Source organism: Bombus vancouverensis, unplaced genomic scaffold, assembly GCF_051014615.1.
Source record: "Bombus vancouverensis nearcticus unplaced genomic scaffold, iyBomVanc1_principal scaffold0042, whole genome shotgun sequence".
Classification (NCBI taxonomy): Eukaryota; Metazoa; Arthropoda; class Insecta; order Hymenoptera; family Apidae; genus Bombus; species Bombus vancouverensis.
The window spans coordinates 93536-117966 of record NW_027468933.1 but is presented as its reverse complement, the minus strand read 5'-3'; the positions used below and the strand labels follow the sequence as shown (position 1 = coordinate 117966).

Below are 24431 nucleotides of genomic sequence, written 5' to 3'. Positions count from 1 at the left end.
CCACCTCAATGTTACCACTATCTCTCTAAACTCCATCGGGGACTGCAGCATACAGCCTACAATGACTGAAACCCAAGATATTTATATACAACTACTTCAACTCTCAGAATTTGAATTTACCAACGTAAGGCAATGCAAGGTGCAAATAACTCGAATTGTATATTACTGTGGCATGCACTTTCACACGTCGGCAGTGCATAACGGATTCGCCGAATACCTCCATGAAACAACCGACCAACAATGTGCAAGGATGCACCAAGACGGCACATTTTCACTCGGACCACAAAACCTTATAGTTGGCCTAAAAGATAATGCAACAGAAACAAGGTCGCTTGTCCTAGCCGGCAAGCTAACAGACGACGGCAGCTGCCAGGGAACACAGTATGTAGACCCATACGGGAGCTGGGAAAAGGTCGTCGTACAAGCAACAGTAAGGATAAGTTTAAAATCAGCAGTTGTGCCAGTACGGATCGAGGCGAACAAAATTCTACTGAAATCAGGAACAGTATGTACCTTTAGCGAAGGAAACTGTCTAGACGCTGAAGACGGATACACTTATTGGCAACCACAACCACCCTCACCATGCAAATTTGATCAGTACGATGTGCTATATGAAGGAATTGCTACAAAGATCCAGGAAATAAAAACCAACAGAGAATCAGCACAACCAGTTTACGCACTAACAACGCAAGAAGTAACATTTGCACTGACTAAAACCGGAGAACAGCCACTGTGTGGATATACCCTACTATCCACCGAACACCCCAAATAGTTGAAACAACAAGAGGAAATACGTTTATCTCCAAAAGCAAGACAGCAGTCGAAAACTTGGACATATTCGCATACGTCAACTCAAAATTCATTTACGTAGAGAAACATATTAAACGACAAATGACAACATTGTACCATGATGTACTGACACAAAGATGTACCACGCAGAAGAAACTAATAGAAAATGCTTTAAGCTTAGCGATCTTACTGCCCGATGAATTTGCATATACCATATCCAAAACCCCAGGACACATGGCCCTGATCGCAGGAGAAGCAGTCCACATAGTCAAATGCATTCCGGTACAAGTAAAAGTACGACATACAACAGAATGCTACTCGGAGCTACCCGTTTGGCAAGGGAATCGCACCGCATTTTTAACGCCAAAAACACACATCCTAACGCAACACGGAAACCACAGAGAATGTAGCGCGGTACTACCTACGCTATACAATATCGACGGACTCTGGCACAAATTCGTACCAAAACCCATGGAAACAATTGCACCACAGGAACTCCGCCCGGACGTACGCCAAACGTGGCAATATTCAGCACCATCGTCGTTGGCCACGAGCGGAATATATACCCAAAAAGACCTCGATGCACTACGGGACCACGTCATGTTCCCGGCAGAAAAATCTGCAGTTTTGAACACATTGGCCAGAGGAGCAACAGGAAAAACAATCGTCCCTGGAACAGTAAACATCCTGGGAATGATGGACGAAAACACATTAACGACAATAGCAAAAAATACCGTATCAAGCTTATGGATTGGTTTTATGGAATTTGGAACTGTCAGTGCAGCAATATTTGGAATACTTGTAATATTTAAACTAATCAAGACGATAATAGATATAGCCATACACGGATACCAGTTACGTGAAACTTACGGATGTGGAATCGCCCTATTAGGAGCAATATGCGGCTCAGTTACCCACCTGCTACTATACCTCAAAAGAAAACGAAATATCGATGATCAAACAGTACAACCTCGAGGGATATCGATAACACCGGTAGTCACTTAACAACCAACGCCATCTACGTCCGCCTTGAGCGAACTCAGAGACACCATCAGTCAAATTTCCTTTGGAAATTTGAACTCCAAGGGCGGGGGTGTCACGTCCCGCGCTCCGCACGCGCCGTAACAAGAACAAGAAAACTATTCTATACAAAACGCGCGAATAAAGATTTGAATGCACAAACGAACACACGGCGCTACGAAACTAAAGGAAGGATTAACAAAGCGAGGGCGACTAATAAATCCAACCAGTATAAAATAAAATAAATAAAACCAGCTAACGGATTGAACGAGTTACGAACCAAACAAATAAACCAGGAAATAAGAATAACTACAAAAAGGGAAATAATTGAAGCGCCAGAAATACATGTATATATAAATATATTTTAATCAATCAACTTGGAGAGTTACATATAAGTATAAACATATATGCTAGATATGTAATAAACTAGTAAATATTAGTGTTAGTGCTTATAATACTATGCAACAAATACAATATTATCAATTTATGAAATATAAGTATATACGAAGTTAAAAACTAATAGTCTAACGAATACATAAAACATACAATATTGTATTATTAAAGAAATAAAAGTTACATTGTCAGAAACATATATATATGTGTGCGCATTCTATTAAACAGAAACATACTTAAAACTAGCCTACGTTCCGGTAAAGAGTTATAAAATAAGAACTACGCTACGAAACATGCATGTCTCTATATAAACATATAAAAATCTATATTCTAAACTACTACTAATCTATGTGCATTCTACAATCTGAAATACATATTTAAAACTAGCCTACATGCCGGTAAAGCATTATAAAATAAGAACTACATTATGAAACATGCATGTCTCTATATAAACATATAAATAATCTATTTTCTAAACTAAAACCACTATTAATAATCTACAAAAAAAATAGAACACACAACGCAACACTTGGGACCAAGCGACAACCTGTCGACAGGCCAAACGCTCAAAATAATTAACACCGCAACGACTTGAGGAATTGCTTACAGAAATTCTGTCATCAAGCACAAATATGTAAACACACATTAAACGCACAATAATCTAGAAACAAAACCTTCAATACTATGTTGTCACAATACAAAATATATATGTATATATGAAATCAAATGATTGACACATAACCTCAAATACACAACACTATATCACAAAAGAATCTAAATGAAAATCACTTTGCCAGAAATATATACATATATACGTGTGCGGGTGCGTGTTCTATCTTATTAAATGAAATTAATATAAAATAAATAATTAACATTTCATTTCGTACGAACACTACATGAACGAGAGAAATATACATATAAATACGTATATATATATATATAAATATATATATATATATATATATGTATGTATGTGTGAGTGCATATGTTTTATATTATCGAATACTCTATAAAATAAACTACTCAAAACAATAAATAACGCAATCGAAGAATTACAAAACATTAGCCATATTGAAGTGACACACAACATAAACATATATATATATATATATACATATTATACTATTGTCACTTTAAAACAATATTAATAAATAAATGTTCCAATTGCGGTAGAATAAGGAAAAACGAGCGACAGACGAAAAATTACTTCGATATCAAACAAAACTAAAGACCCGTCACTAAAAACTTTACTGATGACATCTATGAGCAGCCATGTTGGATTTACACGCGTCATGGCGACAGGAATATTAGGGATTAATGGAAGTCAGGCGCGAGAAACAAATCATGAAAACACATTGTTAACACTTTTCTTTAATAAATTCTATGCGCAACTACAAATGTAAAAAAAAAATATATATATATAATTAATTAAAAGGGGGGAAATATAAAATTGAAAAAAATAACAAACGTAAAATAGATAACCTAACACTATCACATTCAAAATATATATATATATATATATATATATATTGAACACAAAACAAAATACATCAAAAAATTAATAATAATAAGGAACATCAAACAGCGAACCAACGAAATTGAAGCAGCTACACTAAATCAAAATCGAAGCAAGGAGCTCCGGGATAAAGTTCGCTGAACTCACGCATACACCAATAGCGCACAACAGGGGAAATTCCCTTTCTCCCAGAAGCGTGGTAACGAAGATGTGCCTCCAAAACCTCTTCGGGAATTTCATTCGCAAAACGAACTTTCACGCAACGATCGGTATCAACGATTTCAACCAGAGGGGGTTCCCTCTCCAATACGACGGTCTCTGCATCGAAGAAATTCTCGTCGAAAGTAACCAAATCGTCAAAGCCCAATTTCGACACGGCCTCGGCACCAATGTTGAATAGTTCCTCCAACCACTCTGATACTCGTGGTTTATCACAGGGCCGCATGCGTTTGATTGGTCCTCCCGAGTCGCCCATGGGTTCTTCGGAATCCCTCTTTCGCTTGGGCTGAGAACAACACGGTATATTTTAAATAAAACGAAACAGGACGAATCAAGCGGACTAAAAACAAGACTAAATACGTACCAGGGAAGTCTGGAAAGGAACCTCTGATGGAAACGACTCCGCAAACATTGTTCGAACGTCGATCACCGAAGCCTAGGGAAATAGCAAAAAAGGAAAAAACAATCAAAATCACAAAAACAACCTTAATATGCAAACATCCAAACTTACGCAAAACAACTCGAAGGAGGAGGTCCTTGTTATGGGAGAGCAGCGGAGCTGCGCGTGTTTACCCAGTAAACATTGAAATGATAATGATGCTGCAGCCATCAGCCCTTCCACGCGCCGAAGAACACCGGTAATTCCCACGGTACAGCACGTGGAAGTTTCTCGTGGAAAGGATTAGATCAGCGTGGAATGCTTCAAATCTCCTAGACGCTAGCTCAGCGGAACACAGGACTGATAAATACTAAGTCGAAATATGGAATTTGCATTTTGTCACGTACGATTCCAAGAAGCCCAAACTGCAACATCCCGATTCCCACGGAAGCGTACCCCCAGTGGACCACCACCCCGTGGGGGATGGCATTATAAATAAGCGTAGCAACATAGCGCAGCGCTCATTATTATTCTGGTGAACATTCTTATTACGGTTCATTATTCTTTGTTCATTATTATAGTGTCCATTCTTCTTATAATTTGCGTTCGTTCATTTTTTATAGTGTTCATTCCTTACGGCTCATTATTCTTCGCTCATTAGTTTGTTCATAATTCTTGTGATCGTTTGTTATTACGGCCCATTATTAATTTATTACTACGTTCGTTATTGCGCTCGTCACTGCGTTTAGAAATTTTGTATAGTATTTTGCGTTTCGGGGTCTTAATTTTTTCGGTCAAGAAAAGAGAGTCGCGACTAAGTAAAAAGAAAATTTTATCTTTGAAGTCCTCATTTCATCGTTTAAACACAAACGCGCATTGTAATTGCGGTATTAATCCAGCTAAGTGAATTGCTCAGTCTGTATTAAAATAGATAAATAAAGTAAGAGTTGATAGTAAACTATATTCGAGTTCAAATAATAAACTCAACAAAACTTCGACGACCACCGGAGCGGCTGAGGCAATGGCACCAGACAGCACCTACTCCTCAAGGTAAGAAAATTAATTTTGAAAATTTCCTTCTTCTCTGGTAATCTCGTTGCCCTCGAGAATTGAATTAGAACTTCCTATCATCGATTTCGTTTTATTTTCGCGAACGGTTTTGAAGATAGAATCATTGTTTAAACTTTTAACAAAAGAGTTGTCCGCTGTGTCGGCTTGTGCGAACGGTGTTTTCAACTACTGAAACATCCACTGATCTTCGCATTCCTCCTCCCATTGTTGGTAAAATATTACCCGCCTTTGGGCAAGGCTTGCGAAATCACATAAGTCCCGCACAGGAAGGACTATTAAATACATCGTCGGGGTCAATCGAAAATTAAGAACAATACCGGCGTTGCTATTAACTGATATTCTTGCCATCATTGCATGCGATTGTAAGAGAGATATAACAGAACAATTTCCCTTCGAGAATTTAACCAAAGGATCGTTCGCTGTGTTGGCTTGTGCAAACGGTGTTTTCGCTTATCGAAAACACCCATCGATCTCCGCATTCCTCCTCCCACTGTTGGTAAAATATTACCCGTCTTTGGGCAAGGCTTGCGAAATCACACGAGTCCCACACAGAGAGGATCGTTAGAATCATCCCCGATTATTAAACTCAAAAGGCAAGAAAATCGTGGTGACAGAATCCACCGTAGTAAATGAATTGAGTTTCGGTCCTAACGGCAAACTACTACAGCGAAATTAAAAGAGAAGAAGAAGTCAAACGTAAAAATAAATTTATATAAAACAACGAAAAATCTCACATTCCTATCCAATCCAGCAACGCTAAAATATATATTATCTAGCTAATAAAATATATATATAATAACCTAAGCCATTTTACATTCAAATAAAAATCCGTTCAACGAGGAAAAATATTTATTGTACCCAGCTTTAATCCTCTCCCGTACTAGTATCCCTGCGCATAGCAGGTTAGCCGAAAAGTGGAATTCGTTTACCAGTTGCATTAAGCGTCAGTTAACGCTACCCATTAAGCGTAAAAGAAAATAATAAAAATAAAATATTTTGAAATAGTCCTTAGACTATTTCTGGTGGCAGCAACTACCGTATTAATTAGAAATCTAAATCAGTATTAAATACACAATAATATCATTTCAATTTATTTCCCTTCCGATTAAATTCAAAACTCAAACTATAAAAAAAACATTTTTCAGTAAAATTTAACTTTAAATTTGATCGATTTAAACAAATAGATACGTAACAGAGTAAAGTAATAAATTTTTGGTGGCAGCGGTGGGATACGCTCCACGGAGGATTAAAGTTGGTTTAAACGGTTCGATTCGCTCCACAAGGGATTAAAGTTGTCACGATTATCGATAAAATATATACCTAAGAAATAATGTCGACTAAATTAGAATCGTTGGACAAAGGCATGATCTTGATGTTATCGGAAAAACTTAAAGCATGGGATGCGAATTTTCGCGACATGAGTACAACAATGAATAAATTACAAGACGATGTGCGTTCACTGAAAATAAAAAAGGAAATCAAGACACCCGTATCATCGCCGATAATTTCCCAAGCGACAATACCGATAGAAGTTAATCCCCAATCAATTAAGTTAAAAGATGCAATAGAGACAGTACCAGTGTTCGACGGACATCGACCCTCGGTATTTCGATTTTTAAGAGCATGCGAGCGTGCACGAAACATGGTTCCTAGGCATCAAGAATCTCAGTTAGTAAAATTATTAACGAATAAGCTTCGCGGGCACGCGTTTCTCGCCGTAGAAGACACAGAAGTAATAAGTTTAAACGATTTCGGGAATAAATTAAAAGATATGTTCGGTCCGGGAAAAACGGTTAACGAATATAAAGGGGAATTAGCTACAATATTTCAACGACCGGGAGAAGATATTTTGGACTACATAGAACGCGTCAAAGATCTCAGGCTGGCGATAATGAACAGGGAAAGGTACGAGTACGGCACCGTATTTCAAGATAGGATAGATCGAGACACGAGGGAAGCTTTCGTTAAGGGGCTCCCAAACGAGGTGTATTTACGAGTAAAGATAGCAGGATACCAATCCTTGGACGATGCGTACCGCTAAGCCGTGAAAGCAACACGAGAATTGAAACAAGTGAACAATAGAATTCGATACCAACGTCCGACACCTTCGGATAATTATAACCAAAACAACGCTCATCCACCATACAATAGTATCTATACTGTAAACAACCGCCAGGACTGGAGATTTGTACCGCCGTCGCAGAAACATCTAAACAACCCGGGAATAGAAGAAAATGTCAGGAAAGAAACAAGAGCAATAACTTGGGAAGAAAAACGCATAAATAAATACCTCGATAGAGATCTAAATCAAAAGAGAGATGCTGATCATTTCAACCAATCAACTTTTCAATGCAAACACCATTCCGTTGCTGTGATAAGGGATAATGTCACGTTAAATAATAAAAGGACGCACGGTGCCATAGACAGGATCATGAGTGAGAAATTTTCTGAGTTACCAAACAAGATAAATAATGTTAGTGCCAAAGAACTTTCAGACAAAGCAGAAACTAGGAGATTGAACGACGAGACGACAGGCAATGCTTATCCACTGCCTAACATCACAGAGATATTGGACCCGCTGGGAAGTGCAAATCGCCTCTCCACGTTCGACTTGGCAAAGATACAAAACCAAGACTCCACGAATTTCGTGAATGTTTCAACCATAATAGGAAAAGAGATAGCGAGTGCATCTCACTCAAAAACTTCTATAAAACCATCAGAAGGAAACTTTATCGAACTCAAAGCCAAATCATTAAATTGCAAGGAAGATCACACTATAGAAAATAAAAATATAGCTATCCCTAAATCCAAAACAGAATCTATAAGCAAAAAGGTTTGTAATAAAAATTCAAAGAATAATTCCAAATCTACCAAAAATATTCCTAAACGTTCCATACAAATAAATAATAATTTAATTATAATAAGCACTTCCAGTAAAACTATTCATCCTGAAAAGGTAGAGAAAAATAAAGGTGCTGCGAATAAAATAAATGAAGAAGAAAAAAGGGTAACTAAGGAAAAGGATTCTAAACATTTTCAAGCTGAAGAAACGCAAGTTCAACGAGCTCAAAGAAATCAAAAGGGAGAAAACAGGGAATCACCAGTCGAAGATATATATAAAAACTTGAATAAATATGCTAGCCATTGGATTATAATTGGATTAAAAATACTTTATTGGTTACTACATCTAATATTTGACGTAGGTAACATAGTAAGTAGTGCTGATCTTATGATTCCCCCAGGAAAATATGGATGGTATCACACTATACTATATACAAAATATTTTTGGGTTAATATGGCTGCGGCACTCTCAAAAATTTGTATCTTAAATGCTATTAGCAAGCAATTGGATAATTGGATCAATGTCAGTAAACCTGTGTCTTGGCGCAAAATAAAAACTAAAATGAAGGAAAGGAACGAAATTCTCCCCGCACAAATTAGTTTCGGACATCTAGCCAGAGAACCTATTGGTGAAGTAACAATCGAAGAGAACACGGAACCAACATGCGCAGAATATCTCGAAGATCTGTTCAATAAAATTAACACTGTACAACGAATGGCAAGAGAAAATTTGATAAAATCCAAACTAAGACTAACGATCGACGAATTAACCCTCAAGATTTTAAAACAGGAGATTCGATATATCTACTAAAAGAACCTAGTAAAGGAAAATTCTCCGATCAATATACTGGACCATACAAGGTGCTAGAAATCTTGCAGAACCAGAACGTCAAGATTGAAGTAAAAGGGATTCCGCGAACAGTGCACTTAAACAAGCTAAAACTAGCGCATAACCGAAATAAGCAATGAATAAAGTGATTTCAGTGGGCAACGTAGTGCGGTAGTGTATGTTGTAGTGCTGTTCGTCGAATAATACAGATATCGAACACCTAAAAGAGAAAAGGAAAAATTATTATATGTACTCTAATTATTGTTTGAATATAAAACGTGTTGATTCAATAAATAATTAAAAGAGTGAAAGTGAAAGTTACCTTGTGAACAAGTAATCATCATACGAGAAGGTTTACGTGCAAAATAGGTTATGGATCTCGGTTTGCGAAACACCATGTACAACAGCCAGCTGAAAAATAAATGAACAAATTAACTTCAACTGCCTTAATGCAAAATACAACAGTACTAAATGTTATAACAATACTATGGAAGCATGGCACTGTTCGTCGAACAACACAGATGGCGGAAACCTGAAAAGAAAAAGAAGTTTATTACAAATGATCCGATTACTGTTTGAATGTAAAACGTGTTAGTTCAACGAATAACTAAAACAGTGGAAGTGCAACTTACCTCGTGAACAATTAATCACCATACAAGGAAGTGTACATGCATGAATGTCGCAGATTAACAAGAAGAAATAAAATAGCTGATAAGTGTAGAAAGTGGTTAGAAAATAATTAAGATAGATTAATTGAAAGTAAAAGGATATCTTATTATGTATTAATCTACGTAGTATTGTTATATTATTATATCTAACATGTAGAAGTGGATTTTGTAATACACAATAGCGGTCGCACACACAATGCATTATACACATATTAAACTAAATAAACTAAACAGCACCTTTATGGCCACAGATATAAGACGATTGAAGACAACCGTAGTAAGTATCCAAGGCATATCGAAGAATCAGGTGATGTTGTGGGAATGATCTAGGTAAGTGATGCAGCATCGGAAGAGTAGAATCTGAAGAATTACAGACAATGTTAATCTAACAAGTAGGTTTTAATCACTAATAAGGGAACTAACTCATATCATACACAAAATAATAGCAAATAGCAAGTACATGCAATAATAAATTAATAGGGAAAATGAGAAAGGTTAATAAACACAGGAATAAGTTAGAAATTAATCAAGATAGACTAACTAAATATTAACAACATGACTGAACTCGGTGCAAAGGAATAAAGTTACGTTACACAAAATATCTGGTAACACAATACACAAAAAAAAAAAGAAAAAAAACATTAACTAAATTAAACAAGATTTATATAAATGCGAGTCACGTATAATCAAAACAATGACTATCGAAATTCGAAAACAACACAATCTATGCTATCGCATTAAGGTAGCACACGGTATTGACACACACAATATCATGAAACACAAACAATATTACAGAAACACTACAAAATAAACTATAATGATTAACAAATTAACTATTTCAACAACACGCTACTGTTGACATTAAACAAACGATACACGCAAGCGACCATGTTGAAAATTCGTCGCACGCACCCCAACACAAATAATAGCTAATACAATGTAATACAGCATTATAATAGCAATGCTAGGTACTGAACACAAAAAAAAAAATAATAAAAAAAAAAGAAAAAAAAAGAGAGAGATAAGGAAAATATATATAATAAACAACAACTAACATAACCATAACATATTATATATTATACCACATACAGGGATACAGTATTTGTACAAAGGGATAGGTCCGAACAAAACTTATAAAAAATTATAAAATATATATATTAACTGTTTTCGTATGTATGTCCAGAACAGGTGGCGAGTTCATCGACCCTAACATAGAGGACTCAGACGGGCCCGTACCCGCATTCGATCTGGAAGCGACGGAGGATGTTCAGTCTTGCCTCTGTGTTCGGTTGATACGTTCTGTCTACCATTTAGATAACGGTCATCTTTGTCAAGACTGTTTCGATAACTTAGATCCAGACCACCAGGACCTATGTGACGACCCACCCACTCATTTCATATGCGGAGTATCCGCAAGAACACGAATATCATACTGTCGTATGTGTGATATAAACCTAGCGGACCTACAACCCGCTATATCATGCCTCCAATGCATGATCGTTTACACTAATCTAACTCACCTTGAAAGAAACTTTTTAGTTCAAGGAATAGCAATCCGCGCCGTAGAACTATAAAGTACTTGTATGCTACGCACAAGACCAAATACTGATGCTATCCACCTGTAAACAAACGACATTTATAATTATGCATATAATTTTCACTTATGTTTACCAATATATATATGCACGCATGTTGTAAAGTAGGCGATATCTATGACACTCACTTCCATTGATAATCCGAGTGACTCGTAAAATAAGTCGTCATATTTACCATTACACGCACATATATATATATTCAAAGACAAGCTATAATTGTAATATCTATTCCTATAGATAATATATACTTATATATTTATAACGATAAAACAAATCTCATCTATATTACTTAGCAATACGTATGCATATACGTATATAATTATAACCCAGGTAGCATTCATGGTATTTATTTTCACCGATAATAAGTTTTAACAAAAAAAAAAAAAAACATATAAATATAAATTTTTTTTTATATATATTAATAATAATAAAAGATTATTCTTATTTCTAATAAACTCGAGAGTAAGAAACAATTTAATAAATTGTTAATAGGAAGATGAATCGCCTGGTCATCGTACTTACCCTCATCAAAATAGCATACGGCCTGGTAGGATATGACTGCAATGGCAACCACCTCAACGTTACCACTATCTCTCTAAACTCCATCGGGGACTGCAGCATACAGCCTACAATGACTGAAACCCAAGATATTTATATACAACTACTTCAACTCTCAGAATTTGAATTTACCAACGTAAGGCAATGCAAGGTGCAAATAACTCGAATTGTATATTACTGTGGCATGCACTTTCACACGTCGGCAGTGCATAACGGATTCGCCGAATACCTCCATGAAACAACCGACCAACAATGTGCAAGGATGCACCAAGACGGCACATTTTCACTCGGACCACAAAACCTTATAGTTGGCCTAAAAGATAATGCAACAGAAACAAGGTCGCTTGTCCTAGCCGGCAAGCTAACAGACGACGGCAGCTGCCAGGGAACACAGTATGTAGACCCATACGGGAGCTGGGAAAAGGTCGTCGTACAAGCAACAGTAAGGATAAGTTTAAAATCAGCAGTTGTGCCAGTACGGATCGAGGCGAACAAAATTCTACTGAAATCAGGAACAGTATGTACCTTTAGCGAAGGAAACTGTCTAGACGCTGAAGACGGATACACTTATTGGCAACCACAACCACCCTCACCATGCAAATTTGATCAGTACGATGTGCTATATGAAGGAATTGCTACAAAGATCCAGGAAATAAAAACCAACAGAGAATCAGCACAACCAGTTTACGCACTAACAACGCAAGAAGTAACATTTGCACTGACTAAAACCGGAGAACAGCCACTGTGTGGATATACCCTACTATCCACCGAACACCCCAAATAGTTGAAACAACAAGAGGAAATACGTTTATCTCCAAAAGCAAGACAGCAGTCGAAAACTTGGACATATTCGCATACGTCAACTCAAAATTCATTTACGTAGAGAAACATATTAAACGACAAATGACAACATTGTACCATGATGTACTGACACAAAGATGTACCACGCAGAAGAAACTAATAGAAAATGCTTTAAGCTTAGCGATCTTACTGCCCGATGAATTTGCATATACCATATCCAAAACCCCAGGACACATGGCCCTGATCGCAGGAGAAGCAGTCCACATAGTCAAATGCATTCCGGTACAAGTAAAAGTACGACATACAACAGAATGCTACTCGGAGCTACCCGTTTGGCAAGGGAATCGCACCGCATTTTTAACGCCAAAAACACACATCCTAACGCAACACGGAAACCACAGAGAATGTAGCGCGGTACTACCTACGCTATACAATATCGACGGACTCTGGCACAAATTCGTACCAAAACCCATGGAAACAATTGCACCACAGGAACTCCGCCCGGACGTACGCCAAACGTGGCAATATTCAGCACCATCGTCGTTGGCCACGAGCGGAATATATACCCAAAAAGACCTCGATGCACTACGGGACCACGTCATGTTCCCGGCAGAAAAATCTGCAGTTTTGAACACATTGGCCAGAGGAGCAACAGGAAAAACAATCGTCCCTGGAACAGTAAACATCCTGGGAATGATGGACGAAAACACATTAACGACAATAGCAAAAAATACCGTATCAAGCTTATGGATTGGTTTTATGGAATTTGGAACTGTCAGTGCAGCAATATTTGGAATACTTGTAATATTTAAACTAATCAAGACGATAATAGATATAGCCATACACGGATACCAGTTACGTGAAACTTACGGATGTGGAATCGCCCTATTAGGAGCAATATGCGGCTCAGTTACCCACCTGCTACTATACCTCAAAAGAAAACGAAATATCGATGATCAAACAGCACAACCTCGAGGGATATCGATAACACCGGTAGTCACTTAACAACCAACGCCATCTACGTCCGCCTTGAGCGAACTCAGAGACACCATCAGTCAAATTTCCTTTGGAAATTTGAACTCCAAGGGCGGGGGTGTCACGTCCCGCGCTCCGCACGCGCCGTAACAAGAACAAGAAAACTATTCTATACAAAACGCGCGAATAAAGATTTGAATGCACAAACGAACACACGGCGCTACGAAACTAAAGGAAGGATTAACAAAGCGAGGGCGACTAATAAATCCAACCAGTATAAAATAAAATAAATAAAACCAGCTAACGGATTGAACGAGTTACGAACCAAACAAATAAACCAGGAAATAAGAATAACTACAAAAAGGGAAATAATTGAAGCGCCAGAAATACATGTATATATAAATATATTTTAATCAATCAACTTGGAGAGTTACATATAAGTATAAACATATATGCTAGATATGTAATAAACTAGTAAATATTAGTGTTAGTGCTTATAATACTATGCAACAAATACAATATTATCAATTTATGAAATATAAGTATATACGAAGTTAAAAACTAATAGTCTAACGAATACATAAAACATACAATATTGTATTATTAAAGAAATAAAAGTTACATTGTCAGAAACATATATATATGTGTGCGCATTCTATTAAACAGAAACATACTTAAAACTAGCCTATGTTCCGGTAAAGAGTTATAAAATAAGAACTACGCTACGAAACATGCATGTCTCTATATAAACATATAAAAATCTATATTCTAAACTACTACTAATCTATGTGCATTCTACAATCTGAAATACATATTTAAAACTAGCCTACATGCCGGTAAAGCATTATAAAATAAGAACTACATTATGAAACATGCATGTCTCTATATAAACATATAAATAATCTATTTTCTAAACTAAAACCACTATTAATAATCTACAAAAAAAATAGAACACACAACGCAACACTTGGGACCAAGCGACAACCTGTCGACAGGCCAAACGCTCAAAATAATTAACACCGCAACGACTTGAGGAATTGCTTACAGAAATTCTGTCATCAAGCACAAATATGTAAACACACATTAAACGCACAATAATCTAGAAACAAAACCTTCAATACTATGTTGTCACAATACAAAATATATATGTATATATGAAATCAAATGATTGACACATAACCTCAAATACACAACACTATATCACAAAAGAATCTAAATGAAAATCACTTTGCCAGAAATATATACATATATACGTGTGCGGGTGCGTGTTCTATCTTATTAAATGAAATTAATATAAAATAAATAATTAACATTTCATTTCGTACGAACACTACATGAACGAGAGAAATATACATATAAATACGTATATATATATATATAAATATATATATATATATATATATGTATGTATGTGTGAGTGCATATGTTTTATATTATCGAATACTCTATAAAATAAACTACTCAAAACAATAAATAACGCAATCGAAGAATTACAAAACATTAGCCATATTGAAGTGACACACAACATAAACATATATATATATATATATACATATTATACTATTGTCACTTTAAAACAATATTAATAAATAAATGTTCCAATTGCGGTAGAATAAGGAAAAACGAGCGACAGACGAAAAATTACTTCGATATCAAACAAAACTAAAGACCCGTCACTAAAAACTTTACTGATGACATCTATGAGCAGCCATGTTGGATTTACACGCGTCATGGCGACAGGAATATTAGGGATTAATGGAAGTCAGGCGCGAGAAACAAATCATGAAAACACATTGTTAACACTTTTCTTTAATAAATTCTATGCGCAACTACAAATGTAAAAAAAAAATATATATATATAATTAATTAAAAGGGGGGAAATATAAAATTGAAAAAAATAACAAACGTAAAATAGATAACCTAACACTATCACATTCAAAATATATATATATATATATATATATATATTGAACACAAAACAAAATACATCAAAAAATTAATAATAATAAGGAACATCAAACAGCGAACCAACGAAATTGAAGCAGCTACACTAAATCAAAATCGAAGCAAGGAGCTCCGGGATAAAGTTCGCTGAACTCACGCATACACCAATAGCGCACAACAGGGGAAATTCCCTTTCTCCCAGAAGCGTGGTAACGAAGATGTGCCTCCAAAACCTCTTCGGGAATTTCATTCGCAAAACGAACTTTCACGCAACGATCGGTATCAACGATTTCAACCAGAGGGGGTTCCCTCTCCAATACGACGGTCTCTGCATCGAAGAAATTCTCGTCGAAAGTAACCAAATCGTCAAAGCCCAATTTCGACACGGCCTCGGCACCAATGTTGAATAGTTCCTCCAACCACTCTGATACTCGTGGTTTATCACAGGGCCGCATGCGTTTGATTGGTCCTCCCGAGTCGCCCATGGGTTCTTCGGAATCCCTCTTTCGCTTGGGCTGAGAACAACACGGTATATTTTAAATAAAACGAAACAGGACGAATCAAGCGGACTAAAAACAAGACTAAATACGTACCAGGGAAGTCTGGAAAGGAACCTCTGATGGAAACGACTCCGCAAACATTGTTCGAACGTCGATCACCGAAGCCTAGGGAAATAGCAAAAAAGGAAAAAACAATCAAAATCACAAAAACAACCTTAATATGCAAACATCCAAACTTACGCAAAACAACTCGAAGGAGGAGGTCCTTGTTATGGGAGAGCAGCGGAGCTGCGCGTGTTTACCCAGTAAACATTGAAATGATAATGATGCTGCAGCCATCAGCCCTTCCACGCGCCGAAGAACACCGGTAATTCCCACGGTACAGCACGTGGAAGTTTCTCGTGGAAAGGATTAGATCAGCGTGGAATGCTTCAAATCTCCTAGACGCTAGCTCAGCGGAACACAGGACTGATAAATACTAAGTCGAAATATGGAATTTGCATTTTGTCACGTACGATTCCAAGAAGCCCAAACTGCAACATCCCGATTCCCACGGAAGCGTACCCCCAGTGGACCACCACCCCGTGGGGGATGGCATTATAAATAAGCGTAGCAACATAGCGCAGCGCTCATTATTATTCTGGTGAACATTCTTATTACGGTTCATTATTCTTTGTTCATTATTATAGTGTCCATTCTTCTTATAATTTGCGTTCGTTCATTTTTTATAGTGTTCATTCCTTACGGCTCATTATTCTTCGCTCATTAGTTTGTTCATAATTCTTGTGATCGTTTGTTATTACGGCCCATTATTAATTTATTACTACGTTCGTTATTGCGCTCGTCACTGCGTTTAGAAATTTTGTATAGTATTTTGCGTTTCGGGGTCTTAATTTTTTCGGTCAAGAAAAGAGAGTCGCGACTAAGTAAAAAGAAAATTTTATCTTTGAAGTCCTCATTTCATCGTTTAAACACAAACGCGCATTGTAATTGCGGTATTAATCCAGCTAAGTGAATTGCTCAGTCTGTATTAAAATAGATAAATAAAGTAAGAGTTGATAGTAAACTATATTCGAGTTCAAATAATAAACTCAACAAAACTTCGACGACCACCGGAGCGGCTGAGGCAATGGCACCAGACAGCACCTACTCCTCAAGGTAAGAAAATTAATTTTGAAAATTTCCTTCTTCTCTGGTAATCTCGTTGCCCTCGAGAATTGAATTAGAACTTCCTATCATCGATTTCGTTTTATTTTCGCGAACGGTTTTGAAGATAGAATCATTGTTTAAACTTTTAACAAAAGAGTTGTCCGCTGTGTCGGCTTGTGCGAACGGTGTTTTCAACTACTGAAACATCCACTGATCTTCGCATTCCTCCTCCCATTGTTGGTAAAATATTACCCGCCTTTGGGCAAGGCTTGCGAAATCACATAAGTCCCGCACAGGAAGGACTATTAAATACATCGTCGGGGTCAATCGAAAATTAAGAACAATACCGGCGTTGCTATTAACTGATATTCTTGCCATCATTGCATGCGATTGTAAGAGAGATATAACAGAACAATTTCCCTTCGAGAATTTAACCAAAGGATCGTTCGCTGTGTTGGCTTGTGCAAACGGTGTTTTCGCTTATCGAAAACACCCATCGATCTCCGCATTCCTCCTCCCACTGTTGGTAAAATATTACCCGTCTTTGGGCAAGGCTTGCGAAATCACACGAGTCCCACACAGAGAGGATCGTTAGAATCATCCCCGATTATTAAACTCAAAAGGCAAGAAAATCGTGGTGACAGAATCCACCGTAGTAAATGAATTGAGTTTCGGTCCTAACGGCAAACTACTACAGCGAAATTAAAAGAGAAGAAGAAGTCAAACGTAAAAATAAATTTATATAAAACAACGAAAAATCTCACATTCCTATCCAATCCAGCAACGCTAAAATATATATTATCTAGCTAATAAAATATATATATAATAACCTAAGCCATTTTACATTCAAATAAAAATCCGTTCAACGAGGAAAAATATTTATTGTACCCAGCTTTAATCCTCTCCCGTACTAGTATCCCTGCGCATAGCAGGTTAGCCGAAAAGTGGAATTCGTTTACCAGTTGCATTAAGCGTCAGTTAACGCTACCCATTAAGCGTAAAAGAAAATAATAAAAATAAAATATTTTGAAATAGTCCTTAGACTATTTCTGGTGGCAGCAACTACCGTATTAATTAGAAATCTAAATCAGTATTAAATACACAATAATATCATTTCAATTTATTTCCCTTCCGATTAAATTCAAAACTCAAACTATAAAAAAAACATTTTTCAGTAAAATTTAACTTTAAATTTGATCGATTTAAACAAATAGATACGTAACAGAGTAAAGTAATAAATTTTTGGTGGCAGCGGTGGGATACGCTCCACGGAGGATTAAAGTTGGTTTAAACGGTTCGATTCGCTCCACAAGGGATTAAAGTTGTCACGATTATCGATAAAATATATACCTAAGAAATAATGTCGACTAAATTAGAATCGTTGGACAAAGGCATGATCTTGATGTTATCGGAAAAACTTAAAGCATGGGATGCGAATTTTCGCGACATGAGTACAACAATGAATAAATTACAAGACGATGTGCGTTCACTGAAAATAAAAAAGGAAATCAAGACACCCGTATCATCGCCGATAATTTCCCAAGCGACAATACCGATAGAAGTTAATCCCCAATCAATTAAGTTAAAAGATGCAATAGAGACAGTACCAGTGTTCGACGGACATCGACCCTCGGTATTTCGATTTTTAAGAGCATGCGAGCGTGCACGAAACATGGTTCCTAGGCATCAAGAATCTCAGTTAGTAAAATTATTAACGAATAAGCTTCGCGGGCACGCGTTTCTCGCCGTAGAAGACACAGAAGTAATAAGTTTAAACGATTTCGGGAATAAATTAAAAGATATGTTCGGTCCGGGAAAAACGGTTAACGAATATAAAGGGGAATTAGCTACAATATTTCAACGACCGGGAGAAGATATTTTGGACTACATAGAACGCGTCAAAGATCTCAGGCTGGCGATAATGAACAGGGAAAGGTACGAGTACGGCACCGTATTTCAAGATAGGATAGATCGAGACACGAGGGAAGCTTTCGTTAAGGGGCTCCCAAACGAGGTGTATTTACGAGTAAAGATAGCAGGATACCAATCCTTGGACGATGCGTACCGCTAAGCCGTGAAAGCAACACGAGAATTGAAACAAGTGAACAATAGAATTCGATACCAACGTCCGACACCTTCGGATAATTATAACCAAAACAACGCTCATCCACCATACAATAGTATCTATACTGTAAACAACCGCCAGGACTGGAGATTTGTACCGCCGTCGCAGAAACATCTAAACAACCCGGGAATAGAAGAAAATGTCAGGAAAGAAACAAGAGCAATAACTTGGGAAGAAAAACGCATAAATAAATACCTCGATAGAGATCTAAATCAAAAGAGAGATGCTGATCATTTCAACCAATCAACTTTTCAATGCAAACACCATTCCGTTGCTGTGATAAGGGATAATGTCACGTTAAATAATAAAAGGACGCACGGTGCCATAGACAGGATCATGAGTGAGAAATTTTCTGAGTTACCAAACAAGATAAATAATGTTAGTGCCAAAGAACTTTCAGACAAAGCAGAAACTAGGAGATTGAACGACGAGACGACAGGCAATGCTTATCCACTGCCTAACATCACAGAGATATTGGACCCGCTGGGAAGTGCAAATCGCCTCTCCACGTTCGACTTGGCAAAGATACAAAACCAAGACTCCACGAATTTCGTGAATGTTTCAACCATAATAGGAAAAGAGATAGCGAGTGCATCTCACTCAAAAACTTCTATAAAACCATCAGAAGGAAACTTTATCGAACTCAAAGCCAAATCATTAAATTGCAAGGAAGATCACACTATAGAAAATAAAAATATAGCTATCCCTAAATCCAAAACAGAATCTATAAGCAAAAAGGTTTGTAATAAAAATTCAAAGAATAATTCCAAATCTACCAAAAATATTCCTAAACGTTCCATACAAATAAATAATAATTTAATTATAATAAGCACTTCCAGTAAAACTATTCATCCTGAAAAGGTAGAGAAAAATAAAGGTGCTGCGAATAAAATAAATGAAGAAGAAAAAAGGGTAACTAAGGAAAAGGATTCTAAACATTTTCAAGCTGAAGAAACGCAAGTTCAACGAGCTCAAAGAAATCAAAAGGGAGAAAACAGGGAATCACCAGTCGAAGATATATATAAAAACTTGAATAAATATGCTAGCCATTGGATTATAATTGGATTAAAAATACTTTATTGGTTACTACATCTAATATTTGACGTAGGTAACATAGTAAGTAGTGCTGATCTTATGATTCCCCCAGGAAAATATGGATGGTATCACACTATACTATATACAAAATATTTTTGGGTTAATATGGCTGCGGCACTCTCAAAAATTTGTATCTTAAATGCTATTAGCAAGCAATTGGATAATTGGATCAATGTCAGTAAACCTGTGTCTTGGCGCAAAATAAAAACTAAAATGAAGGAAAGGAACGAAATTCTCCCCGCACAAATTAGTTTCGGACATCTAGCCAGAGAACCTATTGGTGAAGTAACAATCGAAGAGAACACGGAACCAACATGCGCAGAATATCTCGAAGATCTGTTCAATAAAATTAACACTGTACAACGAATGGCAAGAGAAAATTTGATAAAATCCAAACTAAGACTAACGATCGACGAATTAACCCTCAAGATTTTAAAACAGGAGATTCGATATATCTACTAAAAGAACCTAGTAAAGGAAAATTCTCCGATCAATATACTGGACCATACAAGGTGCTAGAAATCTTGCAGAACCAGAACGTCAAGATTGAAGTAAAAGGGATTCCGCGAACAGTGCACTTAAACAAGCTAAAACTAGCGCATAACCGAAATAAGCAATGAATAAAGTGATTTCAGTGGGCAACGTAGTGCGGTAGTGTATGTTGTAGTGCTGTTCGTCGAATAATACAGATATCGAACACCTAAAAGAGAAAAGGAAAAATTATTATATGTACTCTAATTATTGTTTGAATATAAAACGTGTTGATTCAATAAATAATTAAAAGAGTGAAAGTGAAAGTTACCTTGTGAACAAGTAATCATCATACGAGAAGGTTTACGTGCAAAATAGGTTATGGATCTCGGTTTGCGAAACACCATGTACAACAGCCAGCTGAAAAATAAATGAACAAATTAACTTCAACTGCCTTAATGCAAAATACAACAGTACTAAATGTTATAACAATACTATGGAAGCATGGCACTGTTCGTCGAACAACACAGATGGCGGAAACCTGAAAAGAAAAAGAAGTTTATTACAAATGATCCGATTACTGTTTGAATGTAAAACGTGTTAGTTCAACGAATAACTAAAACAGTGGAAGTGCAACTTACCTCGTGAACAATTAATCACCATACAAGGAAGTGTACATGCATGAATGTCGCAGATTAACAAGAAGAAATAAAATAGCTGATAAGTGTAGAAAGTGGTTAGAAAATAATTAAGATAGATTAATTGAAAGTAAAAGGATATCTTATTATGTATTAATCTACGTAGTATTGTTATATTATTATATCTAACATGTAGAAGTGGATTTTGTAATACACAATAGCGGTCGCACACACAATGCATTATACACATATTAAACTAAATAAACTAAACAGCACCTTTATGGCCACAGATATAAGACGATTGAAGACAACCGTAGTAAGTATCCAAGGCATATCGAAGAATCAGGTGATGTTGTGGGAATGATCTAGGTAAGTGATGCAGCATCGGAAGAGTAGAATCTGAAGAATTACAGACAATGTTAATCTAACAAGTAGGTTTTAATCACTAATAAGGGAACTAACTCATATCATACACAAAATAATAGCAAATAGCAAGTACATGCAATAATAAATTAATAGGGAAAATGAGAAAGGTTAATAAACACAGGAATAAGTTAGAAATTAATCAAGATAGACTAACTAAATATTAACAACATGACTGAACTCGGTGCAAAGGAATAAAGTTACGTTACACAAAATATCTGGTAACACAATACACAAAAAAAAAAAGAAAAAAAACATTAACTAAATTAAACAAGATTTATATAAATGCGAGTCACGTATAATCAAAACAATGACTATCGAAATTCGAAAACAACACAATCTATGCTATCGCATTAAGGTAGCACACGGTATTGACACACACAATATCATGAAACACAAACAATATTACAGAAACACTACAAAATAAACTATAATGATTAACAAATTAACTATTTCAACAACACGCTACTGTTGACATTAAACAAACGATACACGCAAGCGACCATGTTGAAAATTCGTCGCACGCACCCCAACACAAATAATAGCTAATACAATGTAATACAGCATTATAATAGCAATGCTAGGTACTGAACACAAAAAAAAAAATAATAAAAAAAAAAGAAAAAAAAAGAGAGAGATAAGGAAAATATATATAATAAACAACAACTAACATAACCATAACATATTATATATTATACCACATACAGGGATACAGTATTTGTACAAAGGGATAGGTCCGAACAAAACTTATAAAAAATTATAAAATATATATATTAACTGTTTTCGTATGTATGTCCAGAACAGGTGGCGAGTTCATCGACCCTAACATAGAGGACTCAGACGGGCCCGTACCCGCATTCGATCTGGAAGCGACGGAGGATGTTCAGTCTTGCCTCTGTGTTCGGTTGATACGTTCTGTCTACCATTTAGATAACGGTCATCTTTGTCAAGACTGTTTCGATAACTTAGATCCAGACCACCAGGACCTATGTGACGACCCACCCACTCATTTCATATGCGGAGTATCCGCAAGAACACGAATATCATACTGTCGTATGTGTGATATAAACCTAGCGGACCTACAACCCGCTATATCATGCCTCCAATGCATGATCGTTTACACTAATCTAACTCACCTTGAAAGAAACTTTTTAGTTCAAGGAATAGCAATCCGCGCCGTAGAACTATAAAGTACTTGTATGCTACGCACAAGACCAAATACTGATGCTATCCACCTGTAAACAAACGACATTTATAATTATGCATATAATTTTCACTTATGTTTACCAATATATATATGCACGCATGTTGTAAAGTAGGCGATATCTATGACACTCACTTCCATTGATAATCCGAGTGACTCGTAAAATAAGTCGTCATATTTACCATTACACGCACATATATATATATTCAAAGACAAGCTATAATTGTAATATCTATTCCTATAGATAATATATACTTATATATTTATAACGATAAAACAAATCTCATCTATATTACTTAGCAATACGTATGCATATACGTATATAATTATAACCCAGGTAGCATTCATGGTATTTATTTTCACCGATAATAAGTTTTAACAAAAAAAAAAAAAAACATATAAATATAAATTTTTTTTTATATATATTAATAATAATAAAAGATTATTCTTATTTCTAATAAACTCGAGAGTAAGAAACAATTTAATAAATTGTTAATAGGAAGATGAATCGCCTGGTCATCGTACTTACCCTCATCAAAATAGCATACGGCCTGGTAGGATATGACTGCAATGGCAACCACCTCAACGTTACCACTATCTCTCTAAACTCCATCGGGGACTGCAGCATACAGCCTACAATGACTGAAACCCAAGATATTTATATACAACTACTTCAACTCTCAGAATTTGAATTTACCAACGTAAGGCAATGCAAGGTGCAAATAACTCGAATTGTATATTACTGTGGCATGCACTTTCACACGTCGGCAGTGCATAACGGATTCGCCGAATACCTCCATGAAACAACCGACCAACAATGTGCAAGGATGCACCAAGACGGCACATTTTCACTCGGACCACAAAACCTTATAGTTGGCCTAAAAGATAATGCAACAGAAACAAGGTCGCTTGTCCTAGCCGGCAAGCTAACAGACGACGGCAGCTGCCAGGGAACACAGTATGTAGACCCATACGGGAGCTGGGAAAAGGTCGTCGTACAAGCAACAGTAAGGATAAGTTTAAAATCAGCAGTTGTGCCAGTACGGATCGAGGCGAACAAAATTCTACTGAAATCAGGAACAGTATGTACCTTTAGCGAAGGAAACTGTCTAGACGCTGAAGACGGATACACTTATTGGCAACCACAACCACCCTCACCATGCAAATTTGATCAGTACGATGTGCTATATGAAGGAATTGCTACAAAGATCCAGGAAATAAAAACCAA

General features: G+C 36.5%; 2 protein-coding genes across 2 annotated transcripts; both read right to left on the bottom strand.

Moving 5' to 3' along the window:
- Nucleotides 1-2151: 2151 nt before the first annotated feature.
- LOC143304605 (uncharacterized) lies at nucleotides 2152-8346 on the bottom strand. The gene is made up of 3 exons (XM_076627097.1): nucleotides 4449-8346; nucleotides 4302-4373; nucleotides 2152-4223 (listed from the first exon to the last, which is right to left on the bottom strand). The coding sequence occupies exons 1-3, from the start codon at nucleotides 4545-4547 to the stop codon at nucleotides 3810-3812; spliced, it is 585 nt and encodes a 194-aa protein (XP_076483212.1). The 5' UTR covers nucleotides 4548-8346; the 3' UTR covers nucleotides 2152-3809.
- Nucleotides 8347-14041: 5695 nt separating this feature from the next.
- LOC143304604 (uncharacterized) lies at nucleotides 14042-20236 on the bottom strand. The gene is made up of 3 exons (XM_076627096.1): nucleotides 16339-20236; nucleotides 16192-16263; nucleotides 14042-16113 (listed from the first exon to the last, which is right to left on the bottom strand). Exons 1-3 carry the CDS (start codon nucleotides 16435-16437, stop codon nucleotides 15700-15702), a joined length of 585 nt encoding a protein of 194 aa, XP_076483211.1. The 5' UTR covers nucleotides 16438-20236; the 3' UTR covers nucleotides 14042-15699.
- Between the last annotated feature and the right edge of the window lie 4195 nt (nucleotides 20237-24431).